The 25,905-nt window shown below is 42.0% G+C and overlaps 1 protein-coding gene across 2 annotated transcripts; it reads right to left on the bottom strand.

Moving 5' to 3' along the window:
• Positions 1-414: 414 nt before the first annotated feature.
• cdk12 (cyclin dependent kinase 12) lies at positions 415-24,465 on the bottom strand. Of its 2 annotated transcripts, none has more exons than XM_034088555.2 (14): positions 22,143-24,465; positions 20,629-21,309; positions 19,569-19,748; positions 19,338-19,477; positions 19,056-19,226; positions 8,057-8,246; positions 5,596-5,652; positions 5,094-5,195; positions 4,024-4,101; positions 3,788-3,904; positions 3,568-3,699; positions 3,149-3,354; positions 2,420-2,842; positions 415-826 (listed from the first exon to the last, which is right to left on the bottom strand). In XM_034088555.2, exons 1-14 carry the CDS (start codon positions 23,321-23,323, stop codon positions 429-431), a joined length of 4,056 nt encoding a protein of 1,351 aa, XP_033944446.1. In that variant the 5' UTR covers positions 23,324-24,465; the 3' UTR covers positions 415-428. The 2 variants fall into 2 exon arrangements, with proteins under 2 accessions (XP_033944446.1, XP_033944445.1); XM_034088554.2 differs by having other exon boundaries at positions 3,137-3,354; positions 22,143-24,464.
• Positions 24,466-25,905: the final 1,440 nt, after the last annotated feature.

Genomic DNA, 25,905 nt, shown 5'->3' with positions numbered 1-25,905 from the left:
TCATCTTCATAAAGCTCGTGGAACTTTTTTTTAGAAGTGGGCACTGCAGTGGACATGACAATCATTTGTTTTGAAAAAAAAAAATCAAAGCTGCTTTTTAAATTTGAGTGTCAGCTGCATGGCACTCAATTTGAAAAGCTAAACTTCATTCAAGTCGGGACCTTCAGTCAGGGTGAGAGCAAAGGGACTGCAGGTGGTGACGTTCCCAAAGGTACAAACACTCTCTCCGATTCAAAACGACAGAGGGAAGTGATGTTCTTGACCTGAGGCCCCTTACAACATCTTTGATTCAACTTGAACTACCTGCTCATGGTCCAGTGAATCCTAATCTGTAGGTGTCCCTCTGTCTTCTTCCTCTGCGTGTCCTTCAGGCAAGGATTGCTGAAGCTGCCCTAAGATAGCCTACTAGGGGGGGGGGGGGGGGGGGTTCAGCGGGCAGCTCCATGGGTGAAGCGGAGGTCCTGGTCCTTGGGGAACTGTGCTGCTGTGTTCGGTCCTGCTGTGGCCTCAGCTGCAGCCGAAGGTTTAGGTGAGGAGTCAGCCATCCAGGGTGGAGGGGGCGGTCCCCGGGCCTCTGCAGCAGGAGAGGGGTCCTTGCTGCGCGGGGGGGCCCCTTCATCCGAGTCCTGCTGGGAGATGAGCTGGAGCAAAGCAGCTGCCACAGCAGGGCTGATGTCCTGGCTGGGCTGCGTTTCAGACCCGGCCTGCTGGGCATTTCCAGGGAGGAGAGCCGATGGAGGAGGACCGGGTGGAGAGGGGGGACGCTGCTCCCCAGGTGGAGGCACCTGGTTGGCAACCAGCGGTTTCCTTTTTGATACTGCACCATCTGAAGGGGACAAACAGGAAGGAGGACAAAACATTAGGTTGAACACATTTGACATGTAATGTTTCACTTAATTTTAGGCTTATCTACACAAAGACCCTTACGCCTAGTTGCCCCTTTATGTCTTATTTACACTCACTACGTTTTAGTTTAGAATCAAATGAGCCTAATAATGTGACATCCCTACCTTCACCACAAGAGGGAGGGCAAAGCACTTGAAGTGCATCTTCACATTAAGTACATCACCATTGTAAGGGCAAACATAAGATGTCTGTAGGCACCACAGTTTGCATTAGTTCAAGTTAAGATTGCCAACACTGACATTGATTATACGGTACATTAAATGCTACAATTATTTAGCCCTGAAAACAAAGATGTCAGGCCTATGAAAACTCTCCAACAATACCCCTATTTAGATATCAATGTTGAGAAGGGAAAGAAAGTTTAGTTTTACCGTGACTATCAGTTATTATTTAACACAGTTAAGCATTGAAGTTGTTCACTATAATGGTCCCAAAATAATGGCATTAATGTATGCAAAACAGATGCAGCTGAATTTGTTTTTCCTTAAAAAAATAAAAAAAGATGCAGGAAACATTAGGAAGGGCATGTAAAGCTGGAAAGGGTTACGTATGTAGGAATATTTTAAGTATTTTAAAGGTCAGGACAAGATCACTGTAACAGGTTAGTCTTGAAACGTTTTTCAATCCAAAGCCGTGCAAGGCCAACCGAGGGCAAGGGTTTCAGCAGCATGAAAAGAGAAATAACCCGAAGAAAACAGGACCGTTACCATTCCAGTGTCAGCACCATAGTCAATAGTTTTATTTCACTTGCTAAAAACATTTGAATTAATATCAGAGTTGAAGTGAACATAACAAATAAATAAAAATGTGTGACAAAGAAAAGGGTAAAGAAACACATGCAGGTGAGGCCTAAAGATTCAAAACATTTATTTCCACTTGATAATTTATTAGACTTTCTTCATAAAAAGGTGGACATTACAGACGGTTTAAAGCAACATTGCTTTCTGTGAAGAATCCATGAGACCTCCTTTGTAATGAAAATGAAATGCGAACAGGATGGGACTGATACAGAAAAACAAAAACTCAGAATGAAACAAGAAAGTAGGAGAACAGTGGAGTGGAAGAGAACAATACAATGTGAACCTTTTCTTCCTTCTTCTGGTTTATTGGGTACACCAGTGAGAGACGTCCATGTGCACCAAACCTTTGTCTGGTTACCAGGGTCACGTGACAACGAACACTCGACAGACATTTTGCGAAGTACTGCATTTTTCAATGTGTGAGGTGGTTAAAGGGGAAGATGGTGAGCATGAGTTTAAGGAATGTCAGGGTGAAGGAAGGGGTGGGAGATGAATGATAAGACTATTGGCCCAATTCATATGGTTAATTGACCATTTTGTTGATTTTGTCAGGTAGTCTAACGAGTCATTATTAGAGTATATAGGAATTTTTTGTCAGTCAGCTCCTATTATGTTTTTCTCTACTCTGCTCTCTTCGTTCTTGTCCCCAGTGACTTTCACCTGACCTTAGTTTGCCTTTTTTACCACCATCTAGAGACTAAACCCAGACTTGCCCTTGCGTTCAGTAGTAGAGGCGGACGAGCCGCGCATTAGTGCCTCCTCTGATTGGACACCATTGCTCTCATCGCCTTGCTCCTCCCTTTGGGGCTTAATGATGTGGCCCAAAAGGAGAGCGAGCAGGTTGGCCTGGTCCTCCTGGCTGAGCGGGGGGTCTCCGGATGTCGGCGAGGGTTCCTGGGGTTCAGGCGGCGGCTCCGGGGGCTGGGACCTGGCAGCAGTGGGGGCCTGGTCCTCTGGAGCCCCCTGGTGGTCAGAGGCCTCACTGAGGGCTGACAGCGACTGGCTGAGAGTCTCTGGGGTGGAGAGGTTGAGGAGCTGGGCCACCTGGGGCAGGCTGAGGTCCGTCTGCCCCTGGAGGAGGTTCATCAGCACGGCCAGCTCTGTCGGGTTCAACTGGTCTGCTGCTACTCCCAGGCCTGGACGAAGTCACACAACCACAATTCAAATCTATGAAAATGCAATACAGTGCAAACACAGAGGTCTAATTCTAAACGACTTTTCCGTGGAAAGCAGTTCATCAGTATGAAAGCAAACTGCAGTAAGAGAGGAATGATAGAATAATCAGAGGGAAAATGCATTAAAGGCCTGCTCTGTAGTTCACAGTTTGCGTTGTGTACGCAAACTGGAATAATGAAACGCATAACACAGAGTACATATCTTATAACCATGTTTTTTTTTGTGGTAACATTTTATTTAGATGTGTCCGTTACCTGACAACTCACTCTCTAAGGTGACTGGGGGGGGCGGTTTTCCTGGGGGAGGCGGTGGGGGTACAGCCGGGCTGCTTTGGGGCCGGCTGTTCTCCCCGCTCGAGGTCCCTGTCGTTTCCTTACGGGGCACTTTGGGCACATCCTCGGGCACCCCGCTCTGACGTGCACGTCGTCTCTTCTTACTCCACAGCTCATGGCAGTCCTGATGGTGAGGAAGACTGGAGGTATGCAAAAAAACAAAATGATTATAGTACAACCATTAATAAAGAAATCCTAAGAAGAAAATAAGACAGTCCGAGATAAGACCTAAGCAAACAAAGTATTCACAGCGTGTATTTCAATGCTCTTTCATTATCTCTCACAACAACAAAACACAACATATGATACTATATAAACAAAAAGGTGAAAGCGGCGGCCATGGGGCTACTGACTCTGGTGGTGGCATCTTGTTGGGCTCAACATTACTCAGGAAGACACTGACAAGAGCTTGCTCTGCTGAGCAGCGCCGCGCGGGGTCAAGGGTCAGCATTCGGTCCAGCAGGTCCAGGGCAGCAGAAGGTAAACTGTGCAGAGGGTAGAGATTTTAAAACTGCAGAAACAAACTAAGGGTAGATTACAGTTTGTGTGGGTACGCTCAGCAGCGCTACGTACAAGGCAAACTCCTCCCGCAGGCGTCGTCTGTATTGCTTCTTGGGTTTCATGGTGTTGAAGAGGGGAAGTTTAATGACGTCCGGCCAGACTGCAGGACAGGGACTACCACACAGACGGCTGAGGGACATGACAGAAAGGCAAATATGGGTGATAAAGAAACAGAGACTTCAGTGTGGGAAGTTTGCAGTCGAGTTTTCTACTTTAAAAAAGGGCTGTGGTCAGAAAGGTCAGCCTACCTGATATGCTCCAGCTGTAGAAGCTCCTGGTTAGCCTGGAAGATGGGCTTCTTGGTAAAGAGCTCTCCCAGAATACACCTGAGACATGACAGAATGTGTAGTGTTAGTAAACAAATATACAGTTTTATATACGAACAGTTTCAGAGGATAAATAATACACACTTTAAGCAGGTGCAAATGTATCAGAAAAACTCCATCAATAACAAAAAGGTAGCACCTGCACACTAACATTACTTGTTATACTTTGTTGACTCATCCAAGTAGAATCAAAACTAATGGTGTCAAAATTGAAAAATATGGGAGGGGATTATGACCAGTTTGAATACAAATATTTATGACATCCCTTATAACATTTTGGAAAACTTAAATGGCATGGAGCAAGTGTGTAGGCATTATCTTTTTATTATCTGAAATTGTGAATGACTCCCAACAGTGACCAATACATCATACTACTTCTGAATATGATACATTTCAATTAGAACACATCCTTTAAGATAACATTTCCTATCTGATTTAGTAATCATAAATAATACAAGTCTCGACATTGTGTAGTATATTATAGCTAGTGCAAATGTTCACAGCAATGTTATTTTTCCACAGATAAGAAACCAATTTGCATGAAATAGTCTTCTGTTATAAATACACTAGATTTTGGCAGCCCGCTTGAAAACTAAAACATCTCACTGAGCTTCATTTGCCTCTTGGTGCCCATGTTTAATAATAACTGACTCTGTGGCACAAAGATTACTCTGCAACAATTACAAGTGTTTTCTATTAAGAGGATACCAAGTAGAAAGAACATTTGTAAACAATCTTCTTTAAAAAGGTTGATATAGCTTTGATGACTTCTCATTTTTTCAGTGATGTTGGGATGAAAAGGCCATATTTTATGTTTGTTAAAAAAAAAAAAAAAGGGCTTAGAGAAACTACACCCATTCATTAGTTTATGAAGATTACACGACATGAGAAAAGTTATAGATTGGAATTGTTAAAGATGAAACAATGGAATTGTTAAAGATGAAACAATGTAAATGTAGAACAGATATGTTCTGCCATGACAGTCTACTCACCCACAGCTCCATACATCGATGGCTGGAGAGTACCTCTCCTCTCCCAGCAGGAGTTCAGGGGGGCGGTACCATAGTGTGATTACTTTATTAGTGTACGGCCGACTGGGGGCAGGAAGAGAGGACAGTGAGACTCTGTACACATTCACACTGCAAAGCATGTGCACAACCGAGTGCACAACACACACAATCCAGGTTTCACTAACAGGGATATCTGACAACAATCTGACACACACTGCCATCTAGTGGAGATGCATTGAAAATAAAGAGGATAATCCATGTCTCCAGGAGCTTTAATATATATTTACATCAAAAAGTTTAATATACACTCTCAATAAGAATAAATTATATATACAAGTATTGGATAACAAGCAAAAGTGTTATTTTTCATAATCGTTTCATACTTCATATCATTTCATTAACATGTTTAAATTATGCATTTGATGTTGTTATGTTATATTTACAGGGATATATATGTAGATATGCACAAAAACTATTCCCTTACCTTTCCTCTGAACTGTAAAGCCGAGCCAAACCAAAGTCTGCAAGTTTGATCTGACCTCTATACAAAGAAACATAATAAACCGGGGTTAGGAACCACAATGCACAGGTTGTTTTCAATAACAAGTTTGCATAGAACAAATTATGAACAGCTTACTGCAACTATATAAAGCTATTTTGATCTGATTCAGGTTGCTAAACACTGATTCAAGTGCCTCCCCAGAGCCTCGCTGCGGGGAAGCTATGGACCTCTTTCGCCTGTCAGTGCAGCCACGCAAAAACTGCGGCATGTGTACAGCTCCTTATGGGTACTGCAATTTGTGAAGTGCCAGCGCGGCGTTCCGGTGTGCTCCGGCAGCACCACACCCCTGATCGTTTCACCACGGAGGAAAGCAGCAAGTCGACTGGAGTTAAAGAGAGCGGGGCCTAGAAGTTATCCTTCTGCGCTGCGTTGCGCACATTAGTTCCTTCTGCACAGATAACGGGGAGACGCGCTCTGGCGGCGGTCTCGTTCAGGATCCGGAAATACAATTTAAATATTTTGCACACTTATTCCACTTATTATTATTATCGTGTGCCACTGGTTACGGTACACGCGCCTAGGGTTGTCGACCCCTGGCTTACACAATAAGACCTGATAGAAAATGTTCACTTTTTTCTCATGATTGAACAGACCAAACAGTCTATTAAGAAAAATTATAATTTTCAGATAGTCATTAATCTAAATAAAGCTAAGTTGTAGAGAGGGAGGCAATACTGCAGTGTTGCTCTAAATCAGTGGTCACCAACCTTTTTAAGCCCAAGATCCCCGACCTTGGCCTTGGTGAAAGGCGAGATCTACCTATTGCAGAATTGAGTGAAAAAGACGGCCCAGACCATACTTCCAATTTGAGGACTTTTATGTAAGCTAATTGCATCTGAATTACATCAAATCATTTGGTGCAACTTCCAATTTGATTAAACCAAGAACACAACATATCTAACATGTCAAAAAGGATAAATACATATATTTACATCATATATCATTTTAAGTTTCATTCATTCCTTCATTACAATACTAAATATAAATGTACGTAGCTTATTTTCCATTTGTTTGAGTGAATTAGTCAATTATTTTGTTGACAGCAACAACAACGAAAAAAATAACATCTTGCAGTGAGCAGATAACATAAAGTGCCATTTTAACTGTGAGGCTTGTCCACTGAAACTTCATGCAAGTGCAACATTTAACATTAAAAACTTATTTTAACACAATTCTGACAAATTCAAAATTCTAACAACATTCTTTATCCATTAGTGCGTTCACACCGGACGCGATGCGACTTTTGGGGGCGGCGCGATTACATGTAAATTCAATGCAAAGACGCGAACGGACCATGGATGTATAAGAACAGACAGACACGGTTGATGCGAATGACGCGTTCACGCGGTAGCCAATCAGCGGTGAGGATCTCAGCCACTGACGTTGAATCAGAAAACCAAAACATAAACAGTTAGCTGTTCGCACACAGAGCTCACAGCTCCTCATATCGGTTCAAAAAACTGGACAAAAGTTAAACAAGTACAAACCACAGACTGTCTGTGTCATGGCGAATACAGTCGCTGGTTTATTTCTGTCTGTATGACGTTGTTGTGAGTTTGGACGGAGCATATACAACATTAGCTTAGCCTGATCGATCTGTTCTCCATTCAGAAAACACGCATTTGAAAAGGTTTTTCGCCTGCCGTCTTGTCTGCACACTTGTCAAAGCATTAATTCATGCTTTTTTACTAACCGGTATCAGTATGTAGTTATTCCGGCATAATTTTAAAATGTGTATTACAATTAAATCAAGGTAAAATGTTCATTTTGTTGTAGTTGGCATGTACCATAAGTGCAATGAGTTCCAAAATATGCAGCATCACTTTAAGTCAGTCTATTATTTTCGGGAGCGACAGGGAATGTCTCAAAGATACGTCAATCAAGTGGCACCTGCTAACGGGGTGGTGGATGATAGGCTTACATCTAAAAATAATATTTTCTTTTACATTTTTTCTATAACAGTGCGCGATCTACCCGCACCACATTCGAACAGTGCGCGATCTACCCGCACCACACTCGAACAGTGCCCGATCTACCCGCACCACATTCGAACAGTGCGCGATCTACCCGCACCACACTCGAACAGTGCGCGATCTACCCGCACCACATTCGAACAGTGCGCGATCTACCCGCACCACACTCGCGATCGACCAGTTGGTGACATCTGCTCTAAATGCTCTGTTTATCTTCTAGCTTTCACTTGTATCCTCTATGTTTGTAGAAAGGACACAGAATTGTAAAAAGCAAGTGTCTGTTAGAAGTTGCTTTCATTACTGTTATTTGAAACAGCCGTTACTGCTAAACAATTTATTGTAAAAGCCAAGTTGCATGTATAGCTAAACAACAATATTTCACTTCTGGTGTCCATGTCTCCTGTTCTTACCTGTTGTTGAGCAGTATGTTGGAGCACTTGATGTCTCTGTGCAGGAAGTTGTTCTTGTGGCAGTAGTCCAGCCCCTCCATCAGCTGGCGCATGAAGCTGCGGACGTGCTCATGGGAGAACTGGACCAGGCCCGACTCCAGCAGGCCCATCAGGTCATGGTCCATGTACTCAAACACCAGGTAAAAAGCACCTGAACCCAAGGAAGATAGATTCAGAACTGGGAAACATCATTCATATTTTTACATTTTAAGCTTGAGATTTTGGAATAAAGCTTTTAACAGACTCATTATAATTTATGACATCATTACCCCAACACAAATAACATCTTTAGAACAATTTGAACACAAAGTATTTTTTTTTTTTTTTTTAAATCAACTGTCTGTGATGAATATAACTCGTCTGTTCCCTTATGGTGCTTTTCCACTAGGGGTAGTTCCGGCTCAGGGCTACTTTTTTACCTTTTTTCTGGCCCTCCAAAATCAAAGTTCTTACCGGGCAAACAACCAGGCTGAATACCCCACCATGGGGTCTAGAGCCTTCAGCCGCTCTGCACCCCGCCTCTGGAACTCCCTCCCACCTGACATCCGCAACACTGACTCTCTCCCCATTTTCAAATCACGCCTCAAAACATATCTCTTCACACTCGCATATCCACCCTGATCGTTATCCATCACACATCCTCTGTTTTATTTATTTGATATGTTATATACTGCATTGTCTTGTTTATGTTTCTTATGCTGGTGTTAGGTATTGTGTATCTTGTTTTTATGTGTTTGTACGGCGACCTTGAGAGCCTTGAAAGGCGCCTATATAAAATAAATGAATTATTATTATTATTAATATGCTAAACTAGTGACGTAAACACTCGACTGCTGATTGGTCAGAGAGAATCGCTGGCAAGGGGGCTACAACTACAACAAAATGAACATATTTTACCGTGATTTAATTGTAATACACGTTTTAAAATGATGCACAAGTAACAACATACTGATACCAGTCTGCAGACAAGACGGCAGGCGAAAAACCTTTTATGCGGGTTTTTCTGAATGGGATCGATCAGGCTAAGCTAACGTTGTATATGCTCCATCCACACTCACAACAACGGCCTACAGACATCAATAAACCAGCGACTGTATTCACCATGACACAGACAGTCTGTGGTTTGTACTTGTACTTGCTCCGCCCGCTGAACAGCCAATCACCCCGCCTACTCTGCGTTACTATAGTTACTACCCCAGTAAACTAAACTGTAATGGAAACACAGCATAGAGTGAGCCTGGCCTACCAAAGCCTAACCATACCGTGCTAGGTCCTGCAGTGGAAATTGCAAAAACTTTTGTCAAATGTATTGAACTGGTGATCACAGTTTGAACAGTTGACAGCTATAGGCCTACAGCTTTCATGCTTAAAACATAACTTGGTTTTTTAATTAAAGAGGAATCATACACTAACAACATAACAGGTTAGGGCAACGTTTCTCAAAGTGTGGGGCACGAAAGGACGCAAGATTATTATTTATTTATTTTTTAGAAATGTTTTGGACCTCAGGCCGGAATCGAACCTGGTGCCTCGCGGACGGTAGTGGACTGTTACAGCTGGAGACTCGCAACGGCGGTGGACTTTCACAGCGCTGGAGCCTGGCAACGGCGGGTGTTTGCGGCGGCAGATGCGGTACCGGCGCTGTGAAAGTCCACGGCCCACCTATGCCAGAGCCAGCGGCCCCCCAAAGGCAGCAGCCCACCAACAGCAGCAAATCTCCCGATGGCCAATCCGAGCCTGCTCACACAACTGAAACCAAAATCATTTACAGGCATATGTAAAATGCGAGCCTAACATGTGAAAAAAGGGCTTAGACCTGAGAGTTAAACTTGGGCCCGCGGCCAGTTTTACTGTATTTTATTTTGAAAATCAACAGCGGAGGTTTGTGTCGTACTACATGCGGTGTATTTTGCATATCTCTCAGTAGCCAACGATCTGTGAGTCTGTTGGCTCGGACATAAACTCCGTAATAAATGTAGTCTACATTTCATAAGAGGTGTAAAACCTGAGCATTTTGAATCGCATTTGAACTAAATGCTTATATAATCTGTATTTGTATTGTTGATTTATTGTGTGAACGAGGCGATATAGAGAAGGTTAAGCTGTCATTTAGTGGGAATGCTGATACAGCATTGCAACTATCTGTTATGCTACGCACAAAATTCTTTATTATTCCGCCGGGTTATTTTGCACCTCTTCTTCTTCATCGCAGAAACTCCGTTCAAACATCAAAACGTTCAGCTAGATCGGGAATCGATGGCTATTACTTTTATCATTCATAACTTTCATAATTCCAGAGATACATCCCATAATTCATCACATTTTTAACATGGAAGTCAATGGAGAAACTTTTCAGACTTGAACAATCTTCATGCAACTTCAACTGCTCCTTCATACTTTCACTCAGAAACGTCATTCCAACTTTAAAATGTTACACATCCTTCTGACATTATTCGTGTAACACAACTTTTAAATCTGATTCGTACTTTTAGAGATATTAAACATTGTTCAGACCTTGGTAAAGAGGCCTTCTTCAGATTTTACAGTGCGTGATGTCACAGCTAGAGTGGAAAACAGATTTAATTTTGCCTTCATATTTTCTTTTAAACCTGCCATAATTCCCAAACCCTACATTCCTGAGACATAATCTTTCATGAGAAACGTAGGAAAACATCTCGTAGCTTGAAAAATTAAAAAATATTAAGCAAAAATAATTAAACAAAATGCCTCTTGAGGGCATGAAGTGACAAAAACGTTCAACATGTCTCCATTAAAACCCATTGTAAGTTCAGCCTCATCTTTCCCCACCCAGGGTATATGCAGGAATCCTGAAGTCAGGACATCGCGCGCTATCAAGCAGTGAGCGTGCGATGTACTGTTCAGATGACTTAAAATCCAACGGGATGCCATAAATAAACGACACAGAATCAGACTACACACCTACGCAATGATTACATTAGGGCAAATTTAAAATCACAACCTCTTTGGACAATTTATATACTTCTTGAAAACAAGCTACAAAATGTAATTATGACAGAGCGGATCACAGAGTGACTGACTCCGCCACTGACAGCCGACACACCAAACATTTCCTGCTCTCTTCTGTGAAATGAACCATGCAATTTCTTATTTATTTTGCCTTTGTTAATTATGGGGAATGATTACTCTTCTGTCTTGGAATAGTCTGCAAATTAAATGGAAACTGAACAATCTGGTGCCACTAAATGTTTTTAAAGCTCGGTTGGATGCTAGTCAATCGGAAGCTATTGGTACCTGTTTATGTGGATAATTATGTAAATGATGCTGTATGATGTCCTTTTGTTGTTCCATTTATGTTTTTATGTTTCATGTGGAACTACTTGAGCAAGTCTCCCTTGAAAAAGAGATCAATGATCTCAAATGGGATTTATCTGTATAAATAAAGGTTTGAAATTAAATTAAATTGTAGTTAACCTGTTTATGTTTGGGTTGGATTTTTTTGTTGACAATGTGGTTTGGAGTTTAATTGTGTCACCTGTTGACGGTAAGCCTGGTGGGAGGGGCTTTGGGTTCAAAAGGGACGGGGTTTGGCCCTGGAGGTGGTCACTCGGGGGAATGTTGCAGTGAAGGCAACAGCTGGGACGTGTTCGAGAGATCGTTGCAGAGAAGGCAACAGCAGAACACGTTTACTCTCCGTGAGTGATGGACGGCCTGATTTTGACTTTTTAAATTGTGCTGTTCGCTATTTTTTTTTATGCTGCTGTGATTAAAGTTTTGGAGCTTAAAACAACCGACTGGGCCAGTGTTTCGAACGGACAAATAGAACCCCGTCACAGTAATACCTTGGAAGATGCCGTTTAATACTTTTTAATAGCCTTCATTTTCGCTAAATTGATTTTTGATTTACAAAAAGTACACTTCAGGTGCTCAAGTTCCTAGACATGCTTCACGCTTTGAAATGTCATCAATATCTGTTACGGTTCTTCAACAAAATGTTCACATGTAAGAGGTTTCATCTCATTCAGAACAATGAAAATGCTCTCCTCTCACTGATTACTGCACATCACCATGGAAACCTTTGATCTCTGGACAAGTCGTTAGCACAAATATAAACACCTGTGTCATGGAACACGATGATGTCATAACTCCAACTGACATGCTCAGAGCAGCAGACTTCAGATCAGAGTTTCCATTAGAATTTTTTTTCCGGTCAACATGTCCGTTAAAGTTGAAATCTTCTGGACAAAATGAGAAAAGTGCCGGTCAAAGGTCTTCTTTGTTATTTATTGAGCTTTAAAAACAAATTGATATGATTCGATATTAAACAAACTAATTATAGTAGATTAACTACATTATTCAAAAGTGTACAGTAACACAGGAGTTTATATTACTAGTTATATAGGTAGTTTGAGAGGTAATTAAAATAGCTACGTGTGATTTTCTAACCTGAAGTGTGTGTTTTGCTCCGCTCACCGCTGCAGGTGATCATGCAGAGCTCCGTGTCGACTTGTCAGCAGCAGCTGATCTCTCTCTTCAGATTAGACTTTACTCGCGTCCATATCGATCAGATCTAGCTAGTTCTAGCTAATGATAGGACTACCTGCTTATCAAAAGACACCTCAACAATAAGCGTCGCTATGCAACCGGGTGAGGCCGCAAAGTATAGCATTATGCATTTGTTTACATGCCCACCGGAACCCCGAGGCATTACCAACAGATCAACGCACAATCAACCCATACAGGAATACAGGACATCTCTTTCTCCACATTAAATGTTAGACATTAGAATTGACTATTCTTGTCTGTCACATACTATTCTTGTCTATGACATAAGTGGCGCAACTGATGCGGTATAGCGCTAAGGGAAAATAATTTTGACCGGACATTTTGACTGGAGAGATTTAGATTTGCCGGCCAGCATATTTTACCGGCTAACGGAAACTCTGCTTCAGATAATGGTTAACACAGCTTTACGTCAATTATGATGCGTATCCCTCACCATAAAACAAGATGTCGCTGTAACTCCAATGGACACGGTCCGATCGTCCCACAAACTTTGCTTGTATATCACCGGTCCATGCCTCAACAGCTCTACGCCAAATCTGAGATCTCACCATAGGCTGTTTCCATGGAAACGCATCCCTCGCCAAAATATGAAATGAAAATGGTCAAAACACCACCAGACTTCAGGTGACATTAGTGAGTTTTCCTCAAAAGCTGTTGCCATGGCATCCCTCGCCGTAAAACACGATATTGCTATAACTCCTATGAAAATGGTCAAAAAGTGCTCAAACTTCACGTGTGCTAACAGTCCAGCCATGAAGACATCTACGTGACAGTTTTGAAATTTCTTCAAATACACAATGCTCGCTATGAAACGCGGTTCTCTCATAACTTCAGTGAAAATGCTCCAAACGGCCCAAAACTTCACAGGTTTGGTAACGATGCAGCCATCAAAACATCCAAGCGTATTATGGGGTGTCATCAAATACCGTTGCCATGGCGACAGATCATTCGTCATCAAATGAGTTCAATAGTTTGCAGTTCAAATATTCTGCTGCTTTTCCAAGCTTTTTTACTTTATTTTCTTCTCTTATCACACATTCAAGCCCCCAGTGTTCATGTATCATTTCAATCTAAATTCTTCACTTTCTTCTTACACATTACATTTCAGAATAGCAATTCAGCGTCAGCTTTTCAGCATAAAGCATTCCCACTAGCAATTTCTTCAGGAATTGCATTCTCTAGTTATTAGTAGGGATGCCAGCGATTATTCGCTACAGTCTCCATAATCGAATATTATTTTTAAAAATCGATTTTATTTATATATATATATATTTTTTTTTTATGTATTTTTTTTTTTTTCCTGGCTTAGTTTCAACCAAAATATATATAAATATATATATATGCTAGTAATAGTATTAAATAATTGTAAATGGTCATTGGTCACACCACCAGTTTGTTTTACTGTAAACTTGGAGGAAGCCTGCGTGCAGAGCAGACTGCTTATGCAGATGGCCAGTCCGCCCCTGAAAAATGTCTATGCACACGTTATTATTAATAATAAATGAAAAAAAAATTATAAACATTTTAAATGATTTGTTATTGGTTGTGATCATATTCTAAAGATGTTTGGATTATTGAAAAGTATACAGCTCTCTTTCATGAGTGTTGAGAGCTGTATCCATAAATTCATTTTGTGCTCAAAGTGCAACAGATTGTGAATGCCCCTGGACCCCCCTAGAGGATGTGAGGTCCACCCCCCCCCCCAAATAAAGCAGGTTGAAATAATTAGATTTTCTTTTAGTAAACACTGAAAACGGGTCCCACATACCCAAACAGCACACAAAGGTTAAAGGTAAGCATATAATAACATTAAAATGTGCTAAATATATACACTGCAAAAAAACTAAAAAAGAGGAGTAAAAGTAGCTCACGACCTTTTTTTGTTGTTGAAAGTAGCTCTTATCCTAAAAAAGGTTGGAGACCCCTGTTATAGAACGATACATTTGACAATTTTAAGCTTGGCCTACCATTTTATTGGAGCGATGAGGAACAGGTGGGGCTTGAAAAGGCCCACCTGTTCAAAGTGGGGAATGACAGAAAAAGTTTGAGAACCACTGGGTTAGAGCAACGTAACCCTATTACAACAGATCAACAACCTATAGCAGGGCCTATGCACAGAATTAGGGCTGCACGATATTGAAAAAAACTGACATCGCGATTTCCCCCCCCTGGGGTATATATTGCGTTTTTTTTAACCTGTTAAGCCCCAAAGTCCCGGCGGGTTCTTTACTTTTTTTTTCACGACACTGTGTCTCAGGGGATCTTAATATTTAAGAACCTATTAATGTGTTATACCAGATTATCGGAAATAATCTTAGCTAACTGACGCTACAAACCATTTTTACCAAAACAAAAACACAAGTCTCATGAAGCGAAAAATGCTAACGCCCTTTGGCACAGAACTCAAGATAAAAGTACCCTTATTACTTATCCTAGCTGCACATACAAGATATCCGATTAAAACTGAGGTTCCACAGATTATTTAGGTATATAGTATCATCACTGAGTGATCCGAACTCGGACAGGGGAAGCAAACACAGACATCACAACACGTACCTTTACGTAGCTTCTAGGGGAGATGTCTCACTGTAGCTGTCAATCTGATCAAAAGACGTGTTCAATGGCATTAAAACGAGAAAAAACGCGACTGAATCGGTTAATCTATAGGTTTTTAACATCTCTGTATAAAAAAAATTATTTCATTTATAATCCATAATTCCATTTTTATGTAAAAATCGCAGAGCAAAGGTTAGCTGCTAATGGTAGCCTCCAGAGTGGCTACTGCTTCCGGTCTTGGCTATGCGGCAGTCCAGCACAGTATAACACAAACACATTACCAAATAAGGAGTGAGAGTGGCCAAAACCGGAAGCTGCATACACTCTGGTGGGTACCATTAGCAGCTAACTGTTGGAATGGAATTATGGATTATAAACAATTGCTTCAAAGCCAGATACATTATCAACCTATGGATCAACTGATTCAGCCGCGTTTTTTCTCGTTTTAATGCCATTGAACACGTCTTTTGATCAGATTGACAGCTACGGTGAGACGATCTCCCGTAAAAGGTACGTGTTGTGATGTCTGTGTTTGCTTCCCCTGTTGCGAGATCGGATCGCTTAGATACTATACTTAAATAATCTGTGGAGTCTCAGCTTTAATCGGATATATTGTATGTGCAGTTTCGATAAGTAATAAGGGTATCTTTATTTTGAATTGTGTGCTAAAGTGCGTTAGCATTTTTAAAAAAAATGAATAAAACCGCACGTCCCTGCGGTGTGAATATCGCGCATGCGCATATCGCGGTTATCGCCATGACACTGTACATCGTTCAGCCCTACACAGAATGCAGCTATTCAATACTCATTCTTGTTTAAGAATATGAGCATGTCTACTCAGGGGAGAGGCGGGTACGGAAACGATTCACAATCAGGCAAGCTGTAGAGAAGACCCTCTCAGCTGGAATTTGGGCATAAGATGAGGTTTGAGTCTGCGTGATCTGCGTGTAGGGAGGGGCAGCAGCCATATCATTAGCTAGAACTAGCTAGATCTGATGGATTTGGACATAAACGCGAGTGAAGTATAACCGGACGCAAGAGAGAGATCAGCACCTGCAGCTCTGCCCACTGAGGGACCGGTGAGCGGAGAAAAACACACTAACACACTTAGCTATGGCACTGTCATATACATTGAATAATTCCATTTGATAATATGTAATCAACTTAGGCACCCCTCGCAACAAAAATTACAATAAAAATAAATAAAAATATTCGAATACCTGAATCATTTTGAATATTAAATTAATCCTTCCCATCCCTAATTATTATATCTGCAACTGTGCAAAAGTAGAGTTTAAATTGTATAATGAGATAAAAAAAAAAAGAAAGTTGTACAGCATTGTAAATGTTGATTTTGTATGTGACCGTTTAAGTGAAGCTTAAAAAATGTCTACAATTTGTACAGCCTGATACTTGAAGTCTCGGGTTGAGAGAATTGGGCATGTGGCACAAAGATTGTCATGTACTTTGACCAGCTCAGAAATGTTTACCTACGGTGTTATTCAAAACCATACTGTCATATTAGTCAGTATGCCAGGAAAATATTTAGTATGCTTAAATAAATAGTAAGTGAAATGCTATATGCCCAAAGATTTGAGGATGACCTTCTGCATCTGGTGGCATTATTTTTTGGCTTTACTTACCCACAATCCATTGCACAGGGCAGGGGTAGACATTAAGGGTAAAATGCCACTGGCCCTCCGGGCCGGTGGAATTGTATTATCACTGGCCACACCATTGTAACCACTGGCCCGGAGCATTCGTCCACCAAAAAAAGAAATCGACTAATAATGAAGAAAATTAACACATTTGTTGCAATAGTAGCCCAATTTATGCACCAACTACATTACTACTTGTACTACATTTGAATCATCAGTTCTTCCTCATTTTCCTCAATTGTTCATATTTGGTTTATTAAAATAATGATATTTTGGTTGTTAAAAATGTCTTTTTAAAAATGCACTTTCTGCCTTCCTGTCATTAGGAGTTAGACATGTAATGGCTATGTAATTGATTTGATTAGAACCTTCATTATCCTAAACTGATGGGACATTTCCCTAAAGCCAATACCTTTATTTTCTACTCTTCACTTACTTGTCAGCATAGGTCGGCATTGATGTACAGAGCCGACAGAAGACCTTGTTTATATTGGCATCATATTGAGAGGTGCAGCCAGTGACGAGTCCTAAAACCAGGAAGTAAGCTGCTGGTTCCCTCGACAGAAAGCAATGGGATTTCTCCACAGGGTTTTGGAAAATAACTGGAAATAAGGTCTGTGGAAAACAAACCTGTTTGATAAATGCACGTTTTGTTCAGCCGGATAATCTCCACATGTCTACCCTACTTTTATAATTTTCGAATCATAACTCTAATCGATAGATTATAAAAAGGGTTTTAGGATGCGTCACTGTACCACTCTATAGAAGCCAACTCCATCGATCAAGCTGAAACCTTCTCTCCCTCTTCTTCTCATTCTCCCTCTTCTTCTCATGCTCCCTGTCACTCTCCTTTAACTCTTCCGGTGACTTTCTTTTATTTGAAGATGTTTTTTGCCCGGCTACCGCTGGTATTAAAAACATTTTGGTGAATGGTTAGGTGGCGCGATAGTCTGTAGTGAAGGAGCGCGCTCCCGCTCACGGGAGCCTGCTCACGCTGCGCTCTGCAGCAAACAGCTGTTTGCTTTCCCCCCAACAACGACAACCGACTCACGGAACGCTATGTTGCAGCGTTGATAAACGAAACAATTTAACAAAATTGCTAGTCAAAATACCAATACCTCAGGACATTTTTTTAAAGCAATATTTTTAGTGGCCCGAGCGGGCAAGTGGAAAGTACGTTATGCTGGCCCGGGGTGTCTAAATAGTGCTTCCGGGCCGGCGGGCCATTTATAATGTCGAGCCCTAACAGGGGATATCTGAGCTAAAGGGTCAATGTTCAAGTTGCAGTAGTATGTCCCAATTGTATGCATATAGCACGCAGCCTCAACTTAGTAGGTTAGAATACTGTGTATTAGTGGTGCACGATAATTATCGGTCCGATATTAGGAATTATGACGTCATCCCGATAAAAGTATTAATAGCCCCGATAATATACAATATATTTTTTGGGTAAAAAAAGGAAAAAAATACTGCGGTGTGGGTGGATTGGGATGAGGGGCGCTTGTTTTTTTACTCGGCTCCTCCCGTTTTGCCAGTACTGTGGTGTTAGTGGTTTAGGAAGAGGGGAGTTTTTCACAAATCCAGCACTCCCTAACTCATGCCTGGCTGTGACGTAAATGGTGTGCGGCCGTGAAGCCAGGACAGTAAACAAACATGTCGTCGGTAGTATGGGACTATTTCAAAGTTTCAGAGTTAGATAGTTCGCTTGCTATTTGTATTAACAAATGTAATGCAGAAGTTCCACGAGGAGGGAAAAAGGCAACGAGCTATAATACTTCCAACCTGATTAGTCACCTGAAACATCGACATCGCTACGATGGTGTGTTAAAAGCGTACGGAGACGCCTGCGCTGCTAAACTAGCGGCGAATCCAAAGCCAGCTGCAAAGGCAACGGGGCTTTTACCTATCGACGAGGCTTTTGAAAAAGGCAAGAAGTTTGCCAGAGACGACCCCAGGGTTAGTTTTGTTCATAGTAGTAATGCTCATGTCATTTGCTCACTACTAGTCTTTTTTTTACCACCAGGTGTGCAAAAACCACAGGTACATTTAATATATATATATAAATTATATTATTATCGGTTATCGGTATCGGTCTTGAGAAGCAGGAAGGTATCGGTTTCAAAAAACCAATATCGTGCATCCCTACTGTGTATATGTGTCAATGTTACCCAGTTATGGCATAAAATATCAGATTATTTTACCTTTGTCCTTCTTGAAGTCAAGTGCATCCTGCTTGTCAGTGACAATCTCCTTCATGTTGACCACACTTCGGTGTTTGAGCTGCCGCAAGATCTTGATCTCTCTGATGGCTGTGATGGGGAAACCCTCCTTTTCATTGTCCAAACGTACTTTCTTCAGAGCGACCAGTTCACCTGCCATGTTAAAAAGAGAACATATCACAATGAGAATTGACACTCTGCCTGTATTTACATTAAACACATTGGAGTATCATAGTGACTCACGTCTAGCTATAACTCCCTTACCAGTTTCTTTGTCCTTGGCCTTGTACACTTGGCCGTAGGTGCCTTCCCCTATGATGCCAATAATATTGAATTTATCTACACAGCGTTTGCCCCAGTCACTCTGGGTGTGTTTGCGCTCACCATATCGCGCGCAGCAAATCCTGTAAACCATCAAATAAAATAAAAAATTTGACTTGATTTGGGATGAAGAAGGGGAAGTTTGGACAGGGGTAAGTAATGAAAGAAACTGACTTTGGTCTCTTCTTAAGGACTGCCGGGGGTAGCGGTGTGGCCTGGCGGATGGGGCACTGTGGTGGTGATGAGTCGCCTCCAGGCAGGCAGGGCGGTAAAGGAAGGTCGATCAGTGATGTCCGGCTGCGAACTTCCTTTTCCTTCCTGGATGGCCTCTGAGGAGGGGTGGACTTCTTTGGACTGACGGAACAAAATAAAAAGAGTTTTAGAGAAAAGTATAAATTGTTGAAGCGACAAGAGAAACAAACATTAAATATATACTTAAAACTGTGGACGAACAACAATGTAACTCTAAGGTTGGGACAGAGCAGACCATGAGAGCATGGGACTTGGACCTTACATTAATAGAGGATTTGTAATCATTTATTATCAAAGTTATCAGCTGCCTCTTACTCTGCTTAGAAAGATTAAACATGGGGGCCTAACAGAGCATTTAACATACAGTAAGAACATTATGATAATTTATGCAAATTATGGGGGGAAAATGTCAATAGTAACTTGTTTGTGAGTCTGTTATGTACTCTTTTTAACCTGAGGCTCAAGTTCATGTGTTTCTATGTGAACATTTACATTAAATACATGCATTTTACATTTTTGGGGGGAATCGGGTGTGGAAGTAGCAAGACCTGGGAGAACTTTTGTTTGCACGAGTGGTTTTGTTTTGTTTCATGTACTGTACTTTGGTATATTTGCATTAAGGAGACACTTGAAAACAAAATGGCTCATCTTAAGGGTCAATATACTTATTACCTATTTATCCAAATTTGATGCATGAAATGGAGTGCGTCACTTTAAACTAAGATGTGTGACGTTATATTTGTTGCAGTATAAAAATGATTGGAATTAAGTAACAACTGAAAGAGTCTGAAGTAATAGCATTAACTTGTCACAACTTAACAAAAAAAGTGATGACTCTGGAGTCATAATGATGTTAAGTATGGTTTGGTGGCAAAAAGGGATAGAATTCATTGCACAAATCATCACTTTCACTTCATATAAGAGATGCATTAGGACCAGTGGGACGTATAGTGTATGTCTGTAACCTTGAGGGGGTACTCACCTCCCCTGAGTGTTTCCCAGCAGTGCAGGTGGTAAAGGCAGGAGAGGCAGAGTCGACGTCTTGTGAAGGGGCATCTGGCGGACAGGGCTGCGTGGAGGAGCCGGAGCTGGAGATTTGGCCTGGGATATGGTTGAGGGTGTAGGAGGCTGAATACTTGCTTCGGCCTGAGGTTGCGGTGGAGGAATCTGGATGACTGGGGCGGGTGGCGCAGGAGGAGAGGGAGGAGGAGGTGCAGGAGATGAGGTGGAAGAGGAAGGTAGAGGTGCAGAGAACTGATCTTCAGCGATGGGAGCATCCTGGGATAAGGGCGCAGGTGGTGCGGGCAGAGGTTCAGCTGGTGTTGCAGAGTCTTTTTCTGGTTGGGGAGGTGCAGGTTTAGTGGGCCTTAGGGCGGAGGTGCCTGCAGATTTACGTACTGCCGGAGGAGGGGTGGAAGCACCACCACTAGCACGAGCAGCCGCCTCAGCCGCCTGCCGTTCCTTCTTCCTGCGACTTAGCTCTGCTCCCAGGCTGGAGTTGAGTGGCAGGCGGGAGGGGGGAGAGCGGCTCGTTGGCCGACTGCTGTGGGAGCTGGCCCCCGCTGCAACAGAGGAAGTATGTCTCTTGCTACGGGGACGAGAGGTGGAGCGACGAGAAGTCGAGTAGTGCATCGGGGAGCGACTCCTGGAGCGGCCAGAGCGGCTAAACAAAAGAAATACATTTTATAATGCCATAAACATTTTCTAATATACTGCATTTCTACATTAAAAAAAGAGAGCTTTGTTAAGAGTGAGTTTTTGAACCGTTTACTGTTAAATCACAAGCTGCAGCTCTATGCCTTACTGTGGCAACTGGAAATAATTAGTGGCTTTGACCAGGATGGTTATGGCCTAATTTGTTGTCAGTGGTGATGTTATAGCCTTACTTTTTTTAAGCTACAATCATGGGATTACATTTTTTGTAATTTGCTTTTATTAATTCATTTGTATTTTTGTTATTCTAATTTGGATCACTTAGGGCTGCATGTTTGTATGAAAGGTGATTTAAAAAAGGAAGTCGAGTTGACCATGTCCTGTTAGCCAAAGTTTGTGGTATACATTTTGCAATGCAAAATTAAACAGCTGCAGTGAAACCATGCGGTCACGTGTGGACAGTACCTTTTCAGCCTTTTCATGTTTTCACCCCCAGGCTTATGTCTACAGTATAGGGTGTTTAAGATAATTGACAAGCTTTCATTAACAGTAACTATTTTTGCTAGAGGGTTGGGGACTCTGCAAGTGCAACAAGTTTGCCTGACTTTAAACTTACAATTCAGGTTTTTATAATCATATAGTTGGAATAGTTGTAAGCTCAATTATAAAACACCAAATCAAGTTTCACTATGCAAACATAATACCAAATATGACTTGAGGGTTAAATTGGTATTCTATGTCATCATGCCTGAAGATACTTAACACGTTTCCAATAAACAAGTGTTTCTAAGTTAAAGCTATTATTCCCTAAGATGTAAAGACCAACCTGCAGTTTATACTCACCGAGACATGGGGCTGTTGCTGGAGGACCTGCGGGTGCCATAGGGGCTGATGGAGCGTCTCCTTGAGTATGGGCTGCTGTCCCTCTCATAGCTGGAGGACCGGTGTCTGCTGCCATAGGGGCTGTCTGATCTCTGTCTGCTGCGGCGGGAAGTGTCCCCATAAGGATTCGGGCTCTGCTGGGCCACCCTCCGCCTGGAGTAGGTGTCATCCACCTGCTGTCCATACCCACTGGCCTGTGGACTCTCGCTGCCAGCCGCTCTTCTGGGACTGGGTGAATGAGCAGCATTTGCGCCCTTCCTGCGTGGGCTACCCCTATTCGAAGACTTGCCCTTAGGGCTGGACTTCAGGCTCTTGGAGGCCTTGCGGTGGGTCTTGTCTGTTCGGTTCCTCTGGGAGGAGCTTTGGCTGCCCTCCGCTGCTCGGCCCTCTTTCCGCTGCTGCTTCTCTTTGCGAGTCTTTCCTGAGCGGCTGCTTTCCTTGCTGCGAGATGAGGATGTGGAGGAAGTAGCACTACCTACACTGGCTGCAGGCTGTGTGGTGAGCATCAGCTCCGCACGTTTAGAGTCACCCTCTGGCTGGACATGGCGTTTGGAGGAGGTACCTGAGGAGGCAGCCTTCTCCTTGTTCTTTACAGCAACCCCTTTTTCGTGGTCTTTGCTGTTCTTTTTCTTGATGCCACGTTCACCATTCCCAGGGTCTCTAACTTTGTTGGGGTCCTTGGGCTTTTTTCGAGAATGTTTGTGTCCCTTGTTCTCCATGCCACCTGTTTCTGCCCCGGCAACCTGCCTATCGTAGTCTGGTGACGGCTCCAGTAAGTCCCCGCCCCCCCTCTCCGAGGGCCTGGAGGACGGTGGGTCTGAAAAAGTGTCCGAGTCCGAGCTGATATCGTCGTACTCCACGAGAGGCTTCACCGTGTTGACACCAGGTGGCGCCGCCGCATCGCCGAGGGTAACATATTCGGCTCCAGGTGCAGAGGATTCCCGATTATGTTTGGTTAATTTATGCCGTTTGCGTTTTGTAGAAGAAGCGGACATTGAAGATTTTACAAGCACCTTGCCTTCCTTGCTCGTCTTGTCTCCAGCGGAGGTACGAGTCGAGGCCTGGGTCTGCTGTGGCACGCCGCTAAGGCTGCTGGATTCCGGCTTCCTCTTGGTCCCATGGTGTCGGTCCGACCCAGGCATCCCTCACGCCGGCGTCGGTGCCTCTCCTGCGACTGGGCCTCGGTGGTCCAGGCAATTCATTCACAAGAGAACAGTAGCTACTCCAAATGCCAAAATAAACGTGTTACTAAGCAGAAACTGGGCAAGAATACACAAAATAAACACACCAGGCCTGTCACGTCCAGTCCTCCTCAAAGCCAATTCATTCCTCTGAGATCCCCAACATAGTTCGTCAAAGCTGAAAGATGACAAGGTAGTTTTCCAGTGCTGTAAAGTATAGTACTTTGAATTAGTCAGTGGATGAAAAAGATCCCAAGCAGACATCGGAGCATTGTGGGGTCGTCTCCGTCTCAAATATAGCTAGCACCGCTAGCTAATGCTTGGCGGCTACCGAGCTGATTCGTAAAAAAGAAAAAGTCCCTTTGTGAAAGGTGTCCTTGTTCGGTGCCAAGTTAAGTAAAGGTGCTTTTATTCCACAGAATTACGGTTTAAGCATTCAGAAACAAGCAAATGCCTTCATTAAAAGCAGCTCGTTTCTCGAACAAAATGAAAACTTGACCCGGTTGGTACTGTTTACATGTTCCCTTTTTAATGCAAGTTTTATCCACTATAAATTCAATATTGTTTAGAAATCATAGTATTTTCGTGTGCAGTAGATGTTCCAGTTTATTATCAATGGCTCTGGGAATCAACCAGGCCTATATTTAGGGCGATGCTAGTGGATTTAATATTATCCACAGCCCTATCTGAAGGAGACTACAAACGCCATTGTGGCTCCTGTGACTGGCAACTTCTCGAATCTCTGCTCATAGCGGAATGAACCGGAAACAGGAAAGCTGTCAATCAAGTGACGTATCTAAGCAACGGCCAATCAGAACACTGTTGTACACAATTTTCCGCCTACTGTACACGTGATCGAGCGACAGCTGCGCAAAATGCTCAGAGAGGCAACAATCTTTGCCTGTTGGTACCTGCTTATGTGGATAATTATGTAAATGATGCTGTATGATGTCCTTTTGTTGTTCTGTTTATGCTTTTATGTTTCATGTGGAACTACTTGAACAGGTCTCCCTTGGAAAAGAGATCAATGATCTCAATGGGATTTTATCTGTATAAATAAAGGTTTGAAATTAAATCTGTCCAAGAAAAAACAAACAAATAAAGTTTTAACCATGAAATGAAGGAACATATAAAAACACTGGTAACACAAAAGTGGGAAGCTCCCCCTGGGTCTTGTGAACGCCAAGATGTATGTCATCTGGTTTGTTCTAATTTAAAATAGGACAATTACCCATTAAAGAACAACAACAACTGATGTCATAAGGGAACATTTAGTAGGTCCTGTTTTACTGTCTCATTTTGTTTTGAGACTGGCCTTTGTGTCTTAACTCATTGCATGTTCATTCTAAATAATCTAGATGTGGCCATGTTATACCAATACATAACACAGAGAAAAATGTAAAAATTGCACTGAGATGACATAAAACAATTTGTACAGATCAATCCGTATGCAGCAGTTGTAGTAGGCTGATGTTGGAAATAGGGAAAACATAAAGAGTGAATAAAATATGAACAATTAAGGTGATCAATAAGGTGCACAACTCAGATGTACACAAGGCCTGTATTGCAAGCAGTAAGTGTAAATAATTTGTAACCATAAAGAATAACAGTAAATTGAAAATATAAACATTCCAAACGTCAGGAAACAGCTAGGTTTATTCAAATCAAACAGATTGAGGGATACAAAATTGCAAATCCAAAACAGAGCTAAACAGGGTTTAAACCACCTCAGGCCCTCATGTCTCTGCTATCAGTCTTTAGTGTGGGTTTTGTACGGAGGCTACTTTTTGTAATTCAAAATGATCATGCATTAATACAAAGTGAACCTAGTCATGTGAAGTTCCCGTTTCAATTCATTCATTGACAGTCCACTAAACGTTCTAGTTATTGTTTTACTAGTGTAATTTTAGACCCTTGGCTTAATGGTTAATTGAGTTAAAAATAACCCTTAATTTTCTTCCAGAATTCTAATGTTTATTGACATTCACTAAAAATATGCTAATCATTTCTTATTATTTTCTTAAATAAAATTCAAATGTGTAATCAAGGACCACCAATCTTGAGATCAATTAGTTAACCAGATACATGTTTTGTACAATTTTGTAATGCTATTATTCAATGTGTTGAGGATAACATGAATGATTTCTTGTGTGATTATAAGAGCGTTTTCTTAATTGTAACAATAAGTGCAATAACAAAGAAAGTAGGTTCCACGTTTAAAGCACTGTTGTCAAGCATGTTCCTTGGTTCGATTACGCAGAATGACGAGCAGCCGATGCCGATGCTGATTGGCTCCACTGTCAAACTGGGGCGTGTCCAATGAAAAACAAGGAAGTGGTGTTTTCTACAATAATAACAAAGTTACAATGAATGCAATAGAATAAATAAGAGTTAATAATATACTCTAAGTCATTGATATGGAAGTGTGTCTTAATAGGAAAAATGTAATTGTGATAATAATTATGAGCGCTTTGTTGTACACTTCTAGGACAGGGCCTTCTAGTGTAAACGACATTAAAAGCGCTATTTATTATTAGAGGAAG

This window comes from Pseudochaenichthys georgianus, chromosome 8 (genome assembly GCF_902827115.2).
Source record: "Pseudochaenichthys georgianus chromosome 8, fPseGeo1.2, whole genome shotgun sequence".
Classification (NCBI taxonomy): Eukaryota; Metazoa; Chordata; class Actinopteri; order Perciformes; family Channichthyidae; genus Pseudochaenichthys; species Pseudochaenichthys georgianus.
The sequence above is the reverse complement of the archived record's forward strand: the minus strand, read 5'-3'. Positions and strand labels throughout refer to the sequence as shown.